The 16,916-nt window shown below is 35.0% G+C and overlaps 1 protein-coding gene across 1 annotated transcript in view; it reads left to right on the top strand.

The window, feature by feature from the left end:
• Positions 1 to 16,916, top strand: part of LOC131187661 (cytosolic phospholipase A2 epsilon-like) — a 54,527-nt gene that overhangs the window by 2,530 nt on the left and 35,081 nt on the right. Inside the window, exons 2-4 of the mRNA XM_058162134.1 lie at positions 4,201 to 4,273; positions 7,757 to 7,893; positions 15,332 to 15,463. Coding sequence (XP_058018117.1) covers positions 4,201 to 4,273; positions 7,757 to 7,893; positions 15,332 to 15,463 — 342 coding nt within the window. The remainder of the gene's footprint in view (positions 1 to 4,200; positions 4,274 to 7,756; positions 7,894 to 15,331; positions 15,464 to 16,916) is intronic.

Consider the following 16,916-nt stretch of genomic DNA (forward strand, 5'->3'; position numbering starts at 1 on the left):
CCGACAGAGGTGGGTTTCAGCAGGTTCTGACCAGTTCTGGAGAACCGTTAGCGGAAATTTTGAGTAGTTTGGAGAATCGGTAGTAAACATTCTGACTGGCCCCGTCCCCTCTATTCTCTCCCTGATTGGGAGGAAATGGGGATTTTGCAGTAACCTTCCCCTGGATTGGGGAGGGAATGGAGATTTTACAGCATCCTTCCCCTGCCATGCCCACAAAGCCACACCCACAAAGCCATGCCACGCCCACAAAGCCACACCCACAGAACCAGTAGTAAAAATTTTTGAAACCCACCACTGTACACCGGTCACCTGGTCTTCCAGTTTCTGGCTTGCATGTGCACGCAAAGACCAGCTGGCAGGCATGCACCTGAAATCAGAAGCTCAGTTTCCTGGTGCGCATGGAGCTGCTCTTCTGGTTTCCAGTGCTCCCATGTGTGCGAAGACCAGCTGGCCAGTGCATATGTGCATGCTGGAACCTGGAAGAGCGACATGCGTCGGTTGGTGTTCCCAGAGAGATGGCTCTGCATGCCACTTCCAGCACGCATATGCCTAGGTTCGCCATCACGAGTATAGGGTGTCCTGCTTGAGCAGGGGGTTGGACTAGAAGACCTCCAAGGTCCCTTCCAACTCTGTTATTCTGTTACTATTGCTTATAACACAAGCTCTTCCCTTGTGAGCCTGAAAGTTCTATTTACCCAACTGATCAAGGAAAATCAATAATTATATACACGGAATCATCATTTTCAGTGAATTCTTTTTGATCACACACAAATTAATGCCTTATACTGTAGAGTGGCATCTGGTGGGTGTGTATTGCAAAACAGGCAAGATGATGGCTGCAACAGCATGGCTGAAGCCCCTTTTGTGGTTTGACATTGTAGGCATGTACCAAGGGGTAGACTTTGAGTTCATGTCCAAGATTGCCCTCTTCCCTGTTTGACACAACATTTGTCCAATTGGTTTCCTTTTAGCCATTTATCAAGAAATAAATGCTTGGATTTAGTATATCTTCAACCATTGTAAGATATTTTTAAATTTTTATTTTACATTCAAGCCAGAGCTAGAAGTTTATTATTCTGGACTGAGCATCAAATTAGAAGAAATTTCTATGTATTGTTGTTCTACATTTAGAAATACAGTAATGAAATTCTTCAATATATAAGAAGGTATAGAATAGAATTTAGAATAGAATAGAATTTATTGGCCAAGTGTGATTGGACACACAAGGAATTTGTCTTGGTGCATATGCTCTCAGTGTACATAAAAGAAAAGATACGTTCATCAAGGTACAACATTTACAACACAATTGATGATCAATATATCAATATAAAATCATAAGGATTGCCAGCAACAAGTTATAGTCATACAGTCATAAGTGGAAAGAGATTGGTGATGGGAACTATGAAACGATTAATAGTAGTGCAGATTCAGTAAATAGTCTGACAGTGTTGAGGGAATTATTTGTTAGCAGAGTGATGGCCTTCGGGAAAAAACTGTATTATACTTGTTCACCATTTGTGTTACGTTTTATTTTCTATAGTCGTAAAATTATAATCCCCAGTAAATCTGATGTGTACAGTAGCCAGATCTACTGCAAAATATATGGCTATCAGTAGTATATGATTTAATTAACCTCAGTCTAAAAATTGGGAGACCGTGAAGTTTAACCTTGCCTTAAGCATGTAGCCAGAGGGCTGACTTTGGGTCAATCTCTCTCTCTTAGCCTTCATGTGAAAATAATGGCAAAATACTTCTCAAAAATTATCCAAGAAAACTACATGGATTTTTCCAGGAAGACATCAGGAGTCAACACTGACTCAAAGGCAATGATAATAATAACATCCTTGCAATATTAAATATTTTCTAAGAATAGGAGAGCCAGTTTGGTGTAGTGTTTAAGAGACAAAATGTTGGGCCTTGGGCCAGTCACTTTCTCTTAGCCCTAAAAGGATGCTCCACTTCTGAACTTTTGCATAGAAAACTGCAGGTATTTGTCCAGGCAATCACCATACTGACTTGAAGGCATAGAAACAAAACAAAAAAGCTTCTCTCATACACCAAAAATTAGATTCTTGCTTTGGATAAACTTGAGCACAGAGACAAAGATCTTCAGAAAGTTCAGTCATATAATAATGTAACCATTGAGAAGCATTATCTTCTATATTTACTTAGTGGGCTTATCCTTAAGGGAGTGTGTTTCTAGCACAATTCCTTTTAAAATTCTTTATTTCTCCCAAAATATTTTTGATACTGTAAATTGGTTTGTTATTTTTTCTTCTCAGACATGCTATTTCGTTATTTTATAATTATTTAAACATCCTTTGGATATTCTCCAAATTTTGTATTGCTTTAGAGCTGGACCTTCTCACTACCACCTATCCTTTCTTAACCACAACTGCTGCAATATATTTTTCTCACTTCCTAATTCTTGTCCAAATGGGTATTTTGTAAGCCAATATTTAAAAGAAAATTCAAGGGCTCTACATATTTTTAAAAAAATATTATTAGTTTTTAACAGTTAAAATTAATAAGGATCACATAATAAAACAAAATGTAAAAAATCACAATGCACAACAACGCCAAGTCTTCCATGAGAGAGTTAGATTTCTCAGAACAGTTATAGGATCTATTTGAGGTGAAGATACTATACAATTGGTTTGCTCAATTACACAATACCATTGTAGCTTACTTTGCAGGAAATAAAAGACAGCTTGAAGTATTCCTAAAACAATTCCAGATCAAATTTTATTTCATTTTATTTAATTTTTATTTATTTATTTATTTATTTGTCATAACAGCATACATAAGCATAAGCATGAAGCAACTATATAACATATAAGCATATATATGAGTATAAGCATATAATAACTATATAAATTGGATATAATGAAAGGAAACAGTAGGCCAGGAACAGTAAGCAAGTTTGTGCTCTTATGTACGCCCCTTATAGGCCTCTTAGGAATGGGGTGAGGTCAATAGTAGACAGTTTTTGGTTAAAGATTTGGGGATTTTGAGTAGAGACCACAGAGTCAGGTAGTGTGTTCCAAGTATTAATAACTCTATTACGGAAGTCATATTTTCTGCAATCAAGATTGAAGCAGTTAACATTAAGTTTAAATCTATTGTTTGCTCTTGTACTGTTGTGATTGAAGCTGAAATAATCTTCAACAGGAAGGACATTGCAATAGATGATTCTATGAGTTAAACATAGGTCCTGTCGAAGGCGGCGGAGTTCTAAGTTTTCTAAACCCAAGATTTCAAGTCTGGTGGCATAAGGTATTTTGTTGTATTCAGAGGAGTGGAGAACTCTTCTTGTAAAATATTTCTGGACACATTCAATTGTATTGATGTCTGAAATGTGGTATGGGTTCCAAACAGGTGAGCTGTATTCAAGAATTGGTCTTTGAAAATTGAAATTTTTTTTTCAATTTTCAAAGCATCAGTATTATGTGACCTTATTTTAGGGTTATACGTAGGAAAAAGTGCAACCAGAGTTGTGGGAGCAGAGTTAAACATATCAGAAACCTTATGTTGCCACAAATGATCCAAATCCAGCCCCCAACCCTACGAATGATTAAATTAATGGCAGATGCAAAGGATTAGGACAATACATTAAATTGCTGAGAGAAGATTTATTCAAGCCTACATGCAAGAATCTAGTCATCTAATGGTCAGCACTAAATTGGAGCTAGAAGAATGTTGGTGGAATTCAAGAGAGGTGCTGGACTTGGATCATTTGAGGCCAAATAAGGATTCTAAGCAGATAACATGTTTAACTTAAACTCCCCCATCCAACTCCCCCGCCCCCCAACTCCGCATGCTCTTCTCCTACAGTATGGCAATCAAGCTCTAGGAGGTGAAATAGACTTCCTGAGATCTGACTGGCAATTTCAGACATGGGAAAAAGCAAGCAGAAAGAGCTTCACTGAAGTATTCATTCAGGTCACACCAACAGATGAAAAAGAAGCTCATATACAGCCTCCCTGATTCCATACACCTTACTCTCCCCTCCCCCTCCCCTCTCACTTCCCTTCCCACATGGTACAATGTCCTGATGTCCTGGATGCTCTAGGCTGAATATCTTACCTGATTTTAATTCTAGCTCTTTCTGATTAAACGCCTTTTGAGAAGCTGCAGTAGTTGACCATGGGTTGAATGGCACAAAGCAGTAAATTTTTTCTGTTTGCTGTTATTCTGCAGATGGAGAAGGCATCTTTCAGTTTGCTGTCTGTGAAAATCATACAAATAACCAATTTACAAAAAGCCAATTTATGTGAGTATTCTACCATTTCTAGAGATTCCATTTGGTACACTGGGCACCCACTACTACTTTGCTCTGACATAGATATTCACATTGAATAAAATACTATAATGCAATGTAATACAGTTGCTAGTATACTGTAAAAGTATATGCAACTTCAGAAGAATTTAATTTTCCTTATTTTATTTCTAAATTGCATTTTCTCCTTTAAAGCATGTTTCAAACAGATTATAGAGACTTATTAGACATGATACATTTCCAAAAGATGTTTGAGAGTTTTCCTTTCTAACAAGGACTGAAAGGTTAATCCAGACTATAGAGGTTTCCTTTGTTAATTGCCTCTGAAAGACAAAATTTAGAAGAAAGGAAGAATAAGTTTTAAAATGTCCTCTTATTTACATGTCCTATGAAAATTCAAATTATAAAAACTTAATTATCCTCAAATTCATTTTATATGACCCGTAGTCATTCTGCAACTTACAGTAGCTTTACTGTGTAAATTCTCTGAATGTAGCAAGTTGCGTATATATAGATCACGTTTCCTATATCCAGTTCAATAAACAAGTAGCAGAGGAAACTTGCTGAAAAGCCCCATTTCTTAGTGAAGCGTCTTTCTTCCCATACAGAAGTATGTGTTTTAAAGGGTGGGGTAGTATGGGGGTCTAAAAAGGCAGAGATGGTGGTTTTGATCATGCAATTGAAGCTTTGCCTCTTTTTAACATGTCCCGCATGCACAAAGCATATAAAAAAGGAGATGGGGCTTCCAATGCATAGTTATAGCCATCATCATGAACTTTTTTGATTCCCCTGCCTAGGGATACTTCTGCACCAGTTTGTTAATATGCAGGAACTAATCCCACCAGAGGTTTCTTCAGTTTTGAATACTATTATAATCTGTCCAAAATATTAAAAAGTGATTTAATTCCTTCAGTGTATTCAGTAGAAAAGTTGATATCTGACCACAGGATTTGCTTCCCTTTTGCATGTAAACAACAATTCTTTCATCCTACTGCAACTTCTACAAGCTACCTACATTGTTTTTGTTATTATTATTCATTATGATCTTCTGAATCATAGGCTGGAATTCACCAACTAGGCCAGCAAAAACAAAACAGGAAAGGAAAAAAAAGTCCATAATATCTATAGAAATTCTAATGCAATAAGCAGGATAAAAGCCATAATATTTATTTATTTATTTATTTATTTATTTCGATTTTTATACCGCCCTTCTCCCGAAGGACTCAGGGCGGTGTACAGCCAAGTAAAAATTCAATATATAAACATTAAAAAGAAGTTAAAAAGAAATATTATAATGTGGCCGAAATTTTAAAACAGTTTAAAATCTTAAGACATAAATACCCCAATAAAATTTCAATCCAGTCCCGCTTGAATAAATAGGTGCGTTTACTATTAATACTATTAGGAAAGTAACATTTTAATTGTTAATTCATTTAAAAGCACCCTCTGTCAAGAGGGATAGGTGACTGAACAGAATTCTTTTCTGCGGGGACCGCAAAAAGAAACGGAACAGTCAACACATTATTTTTTATCAAGTGATTACTGAGACAAAAAAATAAAATCTTTTTTTTTTTTTTGCTTCCATGTAAAGACTAGAAATAAAGATTAAAATAAGCAAAAAAAATGGTAAGAGAACACCTATCTGACCTTGATAAATATAAATCACCAGGACGTGATGGATTACATCCAGAGTTCTGAAGGAACTGGCAGATGTTATCTCAGAACCATTGTATCATATCATAAAAAAAAAAATCTTGGAGCACTGAGGAACTACCAGAGGATTGGGAAAGAGCTGATGTAGTTTCCATCTAAAAACAAATAAACAAACAAACAAACAAACAAAACCAAAAAACCTAGACTCAGGAAGCTACAGACCAATCAGCTTAACAACAATACCTGGGAAGATACTGGAAAAAATAATCAAAAAACAGATCTGTGAACATCTAGAAACATTTAAACATGAGTCAGTAGTGTGCGGCAGCAGCCAAAAAAAGCTAATTAAATGCTTGGTTGTATAAACAGAAGCACAGAATCAAAATCGTGTGAAGATTAGTACCGCTTTATAAAGCCTTAGTAAGGCAATGCCTGGAATACTGCATCCAGTTTTGATCACCATATTACAAAAAAAGATGTTGAGACTCTGGGAAAAATGCAAAGAAGAGGCTAAGAAACTAAGAAGCTAAGAAGCTAAGAAACTAAGATGCTTAAAGGCCTTTATTAGGCCTTTAATCTCTGAGAGAAACCATCTGGAATGAAGGCGAAATTTCCTAACAGTGAGGACAATTAACCAGTGGAACAACTTGCTTTCAGAAGTTTTGGGTGCTTCATCACTGGAGGTTTTTAAGAAGAGACTGGACAGTGACTTGTCTGAAATGGTTTAGGGTCTCCTACTTGACCAGGGGGCTGGACTAGAAGACCTCCAGGGTCCCTTCCAGCTGTATTCTGATTGATTGAACATCACCTTATATGAGCTGCCAAGGAAGCAAGATAATTGTCTATACAGTACTATATTAAAAGCAGTTTCAATAGCTATACAATATAAAGGAAGGGAATTGTAGATAAAAATAATATATGTAACTGTTCACTGGTAAATAGAATAGAATAGAATAGAATAGAATAGAATAGAATAGAATAGAATAGAATAGAATAGAATTTTATTGGCCAAGTGTGATTGGACACACAAGGAATTTGTCTTGGTGCATATGCTCTCAGTGTACATAAAAGAAAAGATACCTTCATCAAGGTACAACATTTACAACACAATTGATGATAATATATCAATATAAATCATAAGGATTGCCAGCAACAAGTTATAGTCATACAGTCATAAGTGGAAAGAGATTGGTGATGGGAACTATGAAACGATTAATTAAATTAATTAATTAATTAATTAAATTAATTAATTAATTAATTAAATTAAATAGAGAAAAATGTCACCCTGTTGTAGCAAACGTCATTTTTGCCATAGAGCTTTTTCTTCCTAGAGCTTCTTGTACTTCTAGAGAGAACTAGAAACAATTTACGTACAGTATATAGTTAAATAAAGGCATTTTATATAACCATTACAGACAAAGGCATCTTCAAAGGACAGCAAATGAGGTGATGTGCGTTATATTAACACATAAACGATGTGGCATTTGTATGTTGGTATCATGATGCATATGATATTTTTGGCGCCTGCAAAATAAATCTACTCCTAGAGATCATGTATCAATTTCTATGCATTGAGTGAACATAGTGAAAGTCCTTATGTAGTTCTATGGATTTATGATCTAAACTTTAACGTTTATTCAGCCATTGTGAATTCAGAAATTAGATCTAGTTAAGAAAACGCTTGGTTTCTTTGTACTCTTGGTTATCTGTATGTATATACGATCTTGTCAGGGATTAAAATAAACTTTAATGATAGCATGTCTTCTAGGAATGCTGTATTAATCCCTCCTTTTTTTAAAAAAAAAAAAAATCAAAACCCAACAGTTAGCCAGTCCGATTGCTATGTGAGCTTGTTCCTGCCATCAGCTTCATTTGAAACAGCTCGGACAAAGAACATTAAGGACTGTAAAGATCCAGTATGGAATGAAACCTTCTGCTACAGGATACAGAATCAAGTCAAAGTAAGACACAAAGTGATTAATATTACTCTTTGAGTTCCTGAACTACATTCAGATTCATATTTTGTAAATATTCAGCTGTAAAGAGGCGTTAATAAAAAATAGTTTTTAGGAACATATTTATTTAATTCTTGTTTCAGTGCCAGACTGGGGAACAATTACTGAGCATGCATTCGTAAGATGTTTTTTGTATGGTTATAATAATTTTAACAAGTTTTTTTGGTAAATACAACATTGTAGTTATTAATAATAGTTTGATTTTAAATTGGGGTTTTATTAATATTCTTAAATATTTTAAATTTAATTTTAATTATTAGCCGTTTTTGTAATTTTGCTATGTTTTAATTTGTTTTAATTGTACATATTTTGTATTTTATCTCCGGCTGTACACCGCCCTGAGTCCTTCGGGAGAAGGGCGGTATAAAAATTCAATAAATAATAATAATAATAATAATAATAATAGTAATAACAGAATTAAACCATAGCGGTATAGCAACTGGATTATAATATACAGTTAGTCCTTGACTTACAACTATTTGTTTAGTGACCATTCAAAGTTACAATGGCACTGAAAAAAGTGACTTACGACTGTTTTTCACACGTATGATTATTGCAGCATCCATCACACATATGACCATTGCAGGTCATGTGATCAATATTCAGATGCTTGGCAACTGCTTCATATTTATGACGGCTGCAGTGTCCCGGGGTCATGTGACCATCTTTTGGGACCATCTGACAAGCAAAGTCAATAGGAAAGCCAGATTCATTTAACAACTATGTAACTAACTAACTTAACAAATGAAATGATTCTCTTAACAACTGGGGCAAGAAAAGTCATAAAATGGGGCAAACTCACTTGACAAATGTTTCACTTAGCAACATAAATTTTGGGCTCTATTGTGGTCGTAACTCGAGGATTACCTGTAGTATGTAGCATTAGTAAAGGGAAATTTTAGAATGCACTCACATTTCCTTTCATCGGTTAACATATCCTTATATATAGCAGGGGTCCCCAACAACCGGGCCACAGTCTGTTTAGAACTGGGCCATGTAAGCAGCCGATGAGTGTGCACGTAGCTCAATTTGTGTAAGCGGTGGGTGCTGCTGCTTGGGCAAATGGAGCTGTGCGTGGACTTGTCCGCCACTCACATGGAACCATCCCCTCTCGCTATCTCCCATTGATATGCAAAGTCGGTAAGGTTGCAGATTGCTGATATATAGGGCAAAGCAAAGTACAAACATTTTCAATGGCAAAGATTTGAATAAGGCAGAAGTTAACAATCTGACAGATGAAGCAAAATCATTTTTTCATCTACCACTGGGTTAGTCACTTTAGTTACTTGCTTAGACAATTAATAAAGCCCACTGCAAATACATAGCAAAAAAGGCTCTAAGAGTTGTAAACCTAATCTTGCGTAGCTTCTTTTCCAAAAACACTACACTACTAACCAGAGCATATAAAACATTTGCTAGACCAATTCTAGAATACAGCTCACCTGTTTGGAACCCTCACCACATCTCTGACATCAATACAATTGAACGTGTCCAGAAATATTTTACAAGAAGAGTTCTCCATTCCTCTGTAAACAACAAAATACCTTATCCCACTGGACTTGAAATCCTGGGCTTGGAAAACTTGGAACTCTGTCGCCTTCGACAAGACCTAAGTTTAACTCATAGAATCATCTATTGTAATGTCCTTCCTGTCAAAGACTACTTCAGCTTTAATTGCAATAATCAAAGACTACTTCAGCTTTAATTGCAATAATACAATAATACAATAGATTTAAACTTAATGTCAACCGCTTTAATCTAGATTGCAGAAAATATGACTTCTGTAACAGAATCATCAGTGCTTGGAATACTTTACCTGACTCTGTGGTCTCTTCTCATAATCCTAAAAGCTTTAACCAAAAACTTTCTACTATTGACCTCACCCCATTCCTAAGAGGACCATAAGGGGCGTGCATAAGCGCACAAACGTGCCTACCGTTCCTGTCCTATTGTTTTTCTTTTCTTCTATACCTTTATATACTATATAACCTTTCTGTATGATAGTTACATATATTGTTGTGACAAAATAAATAAATAAATAAATAAATAAATAAGTTACACCAACCAGCATAGTAACTCTAAATGTAAAATAACAAAGCAGGGAAAAGAATATGAATAACCGTTATGAATTCACAACAGGGAAGCAACATAATCCTACAAGCATTAGTCAGTATCAGAAGTGGGGTCACAAATTATTGTGTCCCAAAGTTTGTTGAAAGAGTCGGCTCTTCAAGTGGAACAAATGTCTGTGTCAGAGATTTTAATCGTTCACAAGTGAGAACATTATTTTACAATCCTCTTAAAATAGTTGAGTCAGCTGGCTTGTCACAGAAATTTTTATTTACATGGCTGCTAAAATGCCTTTCATGACAACAGGTAGAAAAGTTGTGAAAGGTGTAAAGTTAATAAACTTTACATAACAAGAAATCAATTCTTATAAGAATTGAGTTAAGAAAGACATTATAATGACATCCCTTAGCAATAAATGCCAGTTTGAAATGCTTGGGCTAATAATACAGATAGTCCTTGACTTACAATTATTTGTGAGTCCGTTCAAAGTTACAGTGGCACTGAAAACAGTGACTTATGACCAATTTTCACATTTATGAGCACTGTAGCATCCCCATAGTCACATGATCAAAATTCATATTCTTGCACCTTTTGCAACCTATTGACAAACAAAGTCAATGGGGAAGCCAGGTTCATTTAACAACTGTGTTGCTAGCTTAACATCTGCAGTGATTCACATAACAATTCTGTCAAGAAAGGTCATCAAATGGGCAACTGTCTAGCTTAGCTACTTTGAGCTAAATTGTGATTGTAAGTCAAGAATTTACTGTAGTGGGTTTGCTTTTAGGTAATATCAGTATGTTCTTCATTAACTTATTTGGCAGAGATCATACATCTTGGCAAGCCATTACCTTTGACTGGTTTTGTTCAGTTTTAATTTTGATTTTGGGTTGTAGTTTGATTGGGCAAAGCTTGGCAAAACTTTGGCAAAAAGTGGCATGAACTGAGCTATTGTGATTGAAATTTTGTCTATGAACAGTGAGCTATGCAAAGCCAACTATTATAGTTTTCTTTTTTTTTACAGAATCATGATTTAGTGCAATATATGGATCAAACACTACGATTAATGAGACTTACATCAGAGAAAGAGGCTTTATGATTATAAACTTTATATTAGGGAATGTTATTACATCACAATATTCTTAATTAACTATTTTTTTTGCCAAATGAAATACAGCATTTGATATTAATTGGCCTCTGAAAGCCAGTATCTAGTATCTGTTTTAGGTCAAAGATAAAAACCTTGACAAACAATGAACTCACAATATTTTTTTGCTCTCAGATTCTTATGAATCTACTTACAACAGTTCATTTAGTGACTGTTCGAAGTTATAACAGCACTGAAAAAATGAACTTATGAATCTTTTTCACACTTATGATCATTGTAGCATTTCCCATGGTCAGATAATCAAAGTTCAGATGCTCAGCAACTGACCCATATTTATGACACCTCAGTGTCCCAGGGTCATGTGATCACTTTTTGTGACCTTCAGACGTGCAAAGTCAATAGGGAACAACTGTGTCACTAACTTAATGACTGCAGTGATTCACTTAACAACTGTGATAGAAAAAAAAGTTTTAAAATGGGGCAAAACTCACTTAACTGACTCACTTAACAACAGAAATTTTGGGCTCAGCTGTGGTCGTAAGTCAAGGATTATCTGTAAAATGTGGGACAATACCAAAAGATGATAGAATACAGAACACATGCATATTGTTACTTTCTGAAGGAAGAACATCAAAAAGTAACCTTAAAACCTAAGAAAATATATGAAGTGCGTATAGTCCATTAGTCTAAATCACAAAAGTAGATTTTAGAAAGTTATAGAAAGTTATAGAAAGTTCACAAATAAGACTTGGTATAAGAATAATTTCTCATTCTGATATCTGCTTACAAACTAAAATAAAATTCTATGAAGTTCTGAGCTTAAGCAAATTCTGCATTATTGTTGTGGACAACATTCATTCATTCATTCATTCATTCATTCATTCATTCATTCATTCATTCATTCATTCACTAAAAAAACACCTTGTGATCATAGCTGCTGATTTTCTCATTGTTTCTAGGTATTTTTAATGAGTATTTATTACTAAGAAGTGCCATTATAATGCTTTCCTTAACTCACAATGTCATCATTTTGATCATAGATGTTTTTGTAAACTGGGACATAGTTCCCTAGACTAAACTGAGCATCCCAAACTAAAGCTAAATTGAAAAATGTTAGGGAATTCTTAGAAGCTTGGCACTCAGATGAATCAGCCATCAATTGGCACATAGCAATAAATCTTTTTATTTATTTAATAAATGTATATGTCCGCCCCAGTCACTATCTTGAGTAATAAAAAAAGCTATATAAAAAGGAAGAGGGTGTTTCTTGGAGATCTGAATGCCTCCTTGCCAGCAGTCAAAGCCCAGATTAGCAGGGATGAACACCAGGAACAACCTCAGGCGAATTATCAAGCAATAAACAATCAAGGAACTACCAACTCAAACAAAGCAGTTGACCATACCCTAATCAAGGAACTAACAAGGAGAAAACTATACCCCCACCAGTACAGACAGGGCAAGCTACTGTACATAAACAGAAAGAAAACCCCACTCCTTCTAGCACTGAAGATGTTACCTAGCCGAATGAAAAAATGTCTGCACAAGAACTTCACAGGGGGCATACTGGTATTATTTAATATCTACTAACATGATATGAAAACACTAGTACAATCTTTACATTATATGAACTCTTAGCTATTAGTCATAATCAAATACATTATATATGTTCTGTGGTAATTTCTCCTTAATAAAAGTCAGTTCACAGTGGGCAAGGATGAGCCATAATATTTTTGGTATACCCGGTGTATTGAGCCTAACAGAATAAGTGGCAATTAAACTCTAAGTTACAGCCCCAAATCTACTAATCATTTTGTAAGTAGGAGGGAAAAGATATTTCTCACATTACTTTTTGTATATCGCAGCTGATTTTGTTTCATAGTTTAATATTTGATGTGGGGGGGGGGGAAGGACACACTATTTCACACTTTTTTGAAGTGTGTCTGCATTGCTGTCACAATTAGAAATGCTGTGGCAAGCTAACTATACGTAAGTGGGAAGAAAATGTGCTTAGGAAGAATGTTGTCTCTCTTCCTCTCCACCAAATTATTCTAGCTATCAAGTGCAACCTGCCTACCCTACCCACCCTTCACTTGCTTTTATTAAGCAGAAATTACCATAGAACACAGATAATTTATTTCATCATAGCTAAGAGTTCATATCATTCAAAGATTATATTAATGTTTTCATATAGACTAGTAGACATTAGGTAATAACAGTATGCCTTCTGTGAGTTCTTGATTGTTTTTCTGCAGATGTTTCACTATTGGCTAGATAATATCTTCATTGCTAGAGGGGAGTGGGGTTTTCTCTCTGCTTATGTACAGTAGCTTGCTCTGTCTGTATTGGTGGGGGTGTAGTTTTCTCCTTGGTAATTCCTTGATTAGGGTGTGGGCCACTGCCTTGCCTGCATTGGTAGTTTCTTGATTAATTATTGCTTGATTGTTTGCCTGATGTTCCTCCTGCTCTTAATCCCTGCTTATCAGGGTGTTGATTGCTGGCAAGGAGGTGTTTGGATCAGTGGTGGGTTGCCCCCGGTAGTAAAACCGGTGGGAGGCTCCGCCCACTGACCCGGACATCATCAGGAAGCTTCTGTGCATGCGTGCGGCCCATTGCAAACCGATAGTAAAGGTAAGTAGAATCCACCCCTGGTTTGGATCTCCAAGAAGTGTCATCTTTTTGTTTCTTTTTTGCTTTTTTATTGTTTCTTTTGAATGGAGTGTAAATCACCAGAGCTACTAGAGATAATGAGATGGGTGTGTGTGTCACATATACATTTAATTAATAAATAAAAATGTGTTATTTCTCTATGTTCCTATTGATGGCTGATTCATCCACGTGCCAAGCTTCCAGGAATTCCCTAGCATTTTTCAATTTAGCTTTAGTCTGGGAGGCTCAATTTATTCTGGGGAGTGATATCCCAGCTGAAAGTCTAGTATGTCCTTCATAAATGTACTTGTATGAGTTTTGTCCTACACAAACAGTTAAGATCATAAAATTAATTATAGGATAATCACCTACTTTCTGTATAGAAATTAGATATATTTTTTTTGTCTTGTGTACAAAGTTCAGAAGTGGTTTCCAAGCAGAAACAAAACTGGATATGTTCTTTTATTTAATTAAAACAATTAAAACAATCAGTTTTGTTATTTCTACTAGCTCTATGACTTTTTCTGTCCATTCTTTTATTGTGGTGCTTGATGCTGGCTGTTTCTGATTAAATAGTTTGTTGTTATAAAAATGGCTAATACTTATTAGGTTGGTTAAGTAAAAAGTTGAGATTGTGATTATATTTTACTTTGCTGAAAAAAAAAGGGAAGTCAATGCTTTCCTCCACTTTCTCTCTGTATCTATTCCTTTCTTCCCCATTTCTTCACCTTTTCCGTTTTCCTATCATCTTTATTTTCATGTGTATTTTATTATTTAAATTAAAAAATTAAAAAGGAAGAAAATCATTTATATTTCCCCACCTTAAATTATATCATCGAGCAAGCTGTCTATTATGGATAACAGAAAGGATAAAGTCCACAAACAGAATATCAGTTATAGAAGGAGCTGGCTTAGCCACTGGACTTCATGAGTATTTATGATATAAAGAAACATAAGAAGAATTTGAAGGGACATACTATAAGACAATGGTCATTAAAGATATGGAATTTTTGATAACCAAGAATGTTCAATGATTCTACCATTAGGTTGCCACCAAATTCCTTTTACTTCAAGGACAATTACAGCAAGAAAGATTTAACTGCATATGCCAAGATGCTTCATCTAAACTCAGTTATGACAGATTGAACTATATGATAACATTTAGTTGGTCGTCTGCCTATGTTTGACTAAAGATTATAGGGAATGTTGGACATCAGTAATGATAGTACCATCTGAAGTTCCCTGATAAAACTCTTTTTCACAGAGGCCATTGACAATTTAAAGTGCTATAGTGGAATAACTGAAAGATAAATCAAGGAGTAAATTTAACTTTTACATATAATGTAAGAATCAACTATAGCTATGCTTCCTTCGCCAAGCTTAGAATTCAAAGACTTATAGTCCTAATATATACTTTGAACTTATAACTGGAATTCTGTAATGAAAGGGAAATTGCTTTCTTATGTATTAAGATAAGAGCCTGACCACTGAATGTTACTCTCTTTTTGTTTGGTGGTCTAAATTCAAGATCTGATGATTTAAGTTTCCTTCTCTTCTCAGAATATTTTGGAGCTGATCGTTCATGATGAAAACCACTGCCTTTTGGATGGCTACCCCTTCACTGTTCTCTTTGACATTGCTAAACTTCAGCTTGGAGAAACAATTTGCCTCACATTTCCATTGGATCCAAAAGTAAGGGGGAAGAATTGCTGGTCAAAGGAAGGACATGATTAACAAGCAACAAAACTGTTGACATTTACTGGTAGGGGAATGAGAAGAGATGAACAAAGATTTAATGGGAAATTTCAGTGTTAACCATCTCACTGCTCAAACACAACAGGCTAGGAAGGGCAGGAGGGGAATTCTAGGAACCTTATTGATGTTCTGATGTATCATGGCTAAACTTTCCAAATTTTTTACTACAAAAGTTTTTTTTTAATGTATATTGAATTCACATGTGTAAAACAAACATTCAGATATAATCATTCTTCAAGAATAATACTTTCGAAGTAAAATGTCATCATTGTTATTTTATCTACAAGAGGTGATTTTAAGGAGTTTTGGTTTAAATTAATTGGAAATAATATTCAAACATCAGTGAACTGATTACAATTGTGCTTGTACTGGATTCAGGTGAAGTGAAAACAAGCATGCTGATTATGTTGCAGACATCCTTTTTAATATAATAATTTTATTAAAGGTTATAGATTTTATAGATAATAACAACTACAATACATATTTTATATATAATATTGCAAGAAGAAAAACATATATAATAGAGGGGGAAAGTAAGTGACTTCTCCATCATCACAATATGAATACATTTTAAACCAGGGGTCTCCTACCAGCAAAGCTGGCTGAGGAACTCTGGGAGTTGAAGTCCACAAGTCTTAAAGGGACCAAGGTTGGAGACCCCTGGTTTAAACCACTTATCAACTTCTCTTTAAAAATAACAAAGACTTTCTTCACCCCATATCTCATCCCCTTATCATAAGCTTTAAAACCTTCTATCCTAATTAGCAAAAGTCATTAAAGGTTATGAAAAGAACAATTTTAATCTTAATCCAAGAAGCTTTATAATCCTTTATATTCCTTTCTTTCCTTTCTCTGTCTCATCCTTTATTTACAATTAATCAAAGTCAATCAAAATCCATTAAGAGTTACCAGAAAAAAAAACTATATTAATGCTAGTCAAAAAGACTTAAAGTACAAAATAAACAGGAATTTAAAAGCTCTTCATTCAGTCCTAGTTAGCAAAAGTCCATTCATTAGTAGAGATCATAATATATCTATTTTACTCTTGATCAAATAAACCAACAATTAATCAGTTGAACAATTTGCTTCCAGAAGTTGTGGGTGATCTACATTGGAGGTTTTTAAGAAGAGATTGTACAACCAATTGTCTGAAATGGTATAGGGGTTCCTCTTTGAGCTTGTGATGGAGTACAAGACCCCCAAGGCCCCTTCCAGCTGTTATTCTGTACTTCATATTCCTCCTCTCTTATTCTGTACAGTTTTAGTTTTTAGTAACCTCAAATAGAAATTGGTTTCTTTTCATTTTTTTTCTTTGTCTTTTCTCAGAAAAACCTTAAAAACTTTAGCAGATCTCTGTCTTGATTTCTTTTCATTTTTCTTTTGACTCTTG

Source organism: Ahaetulla prasina, chromosome 1, assembly GCF_028640845.1.
Source record: "Ahaetulla prasina isolate Xishuangbanna chromosome 1, ASM2864084v1, whole genome shotgun sequence".
NCBI lineage: Eukaryota > Metazoa > Chordata > Lepidosauria > Squamata > Colubridae > Ahaetulla > Ahaetulla prasina.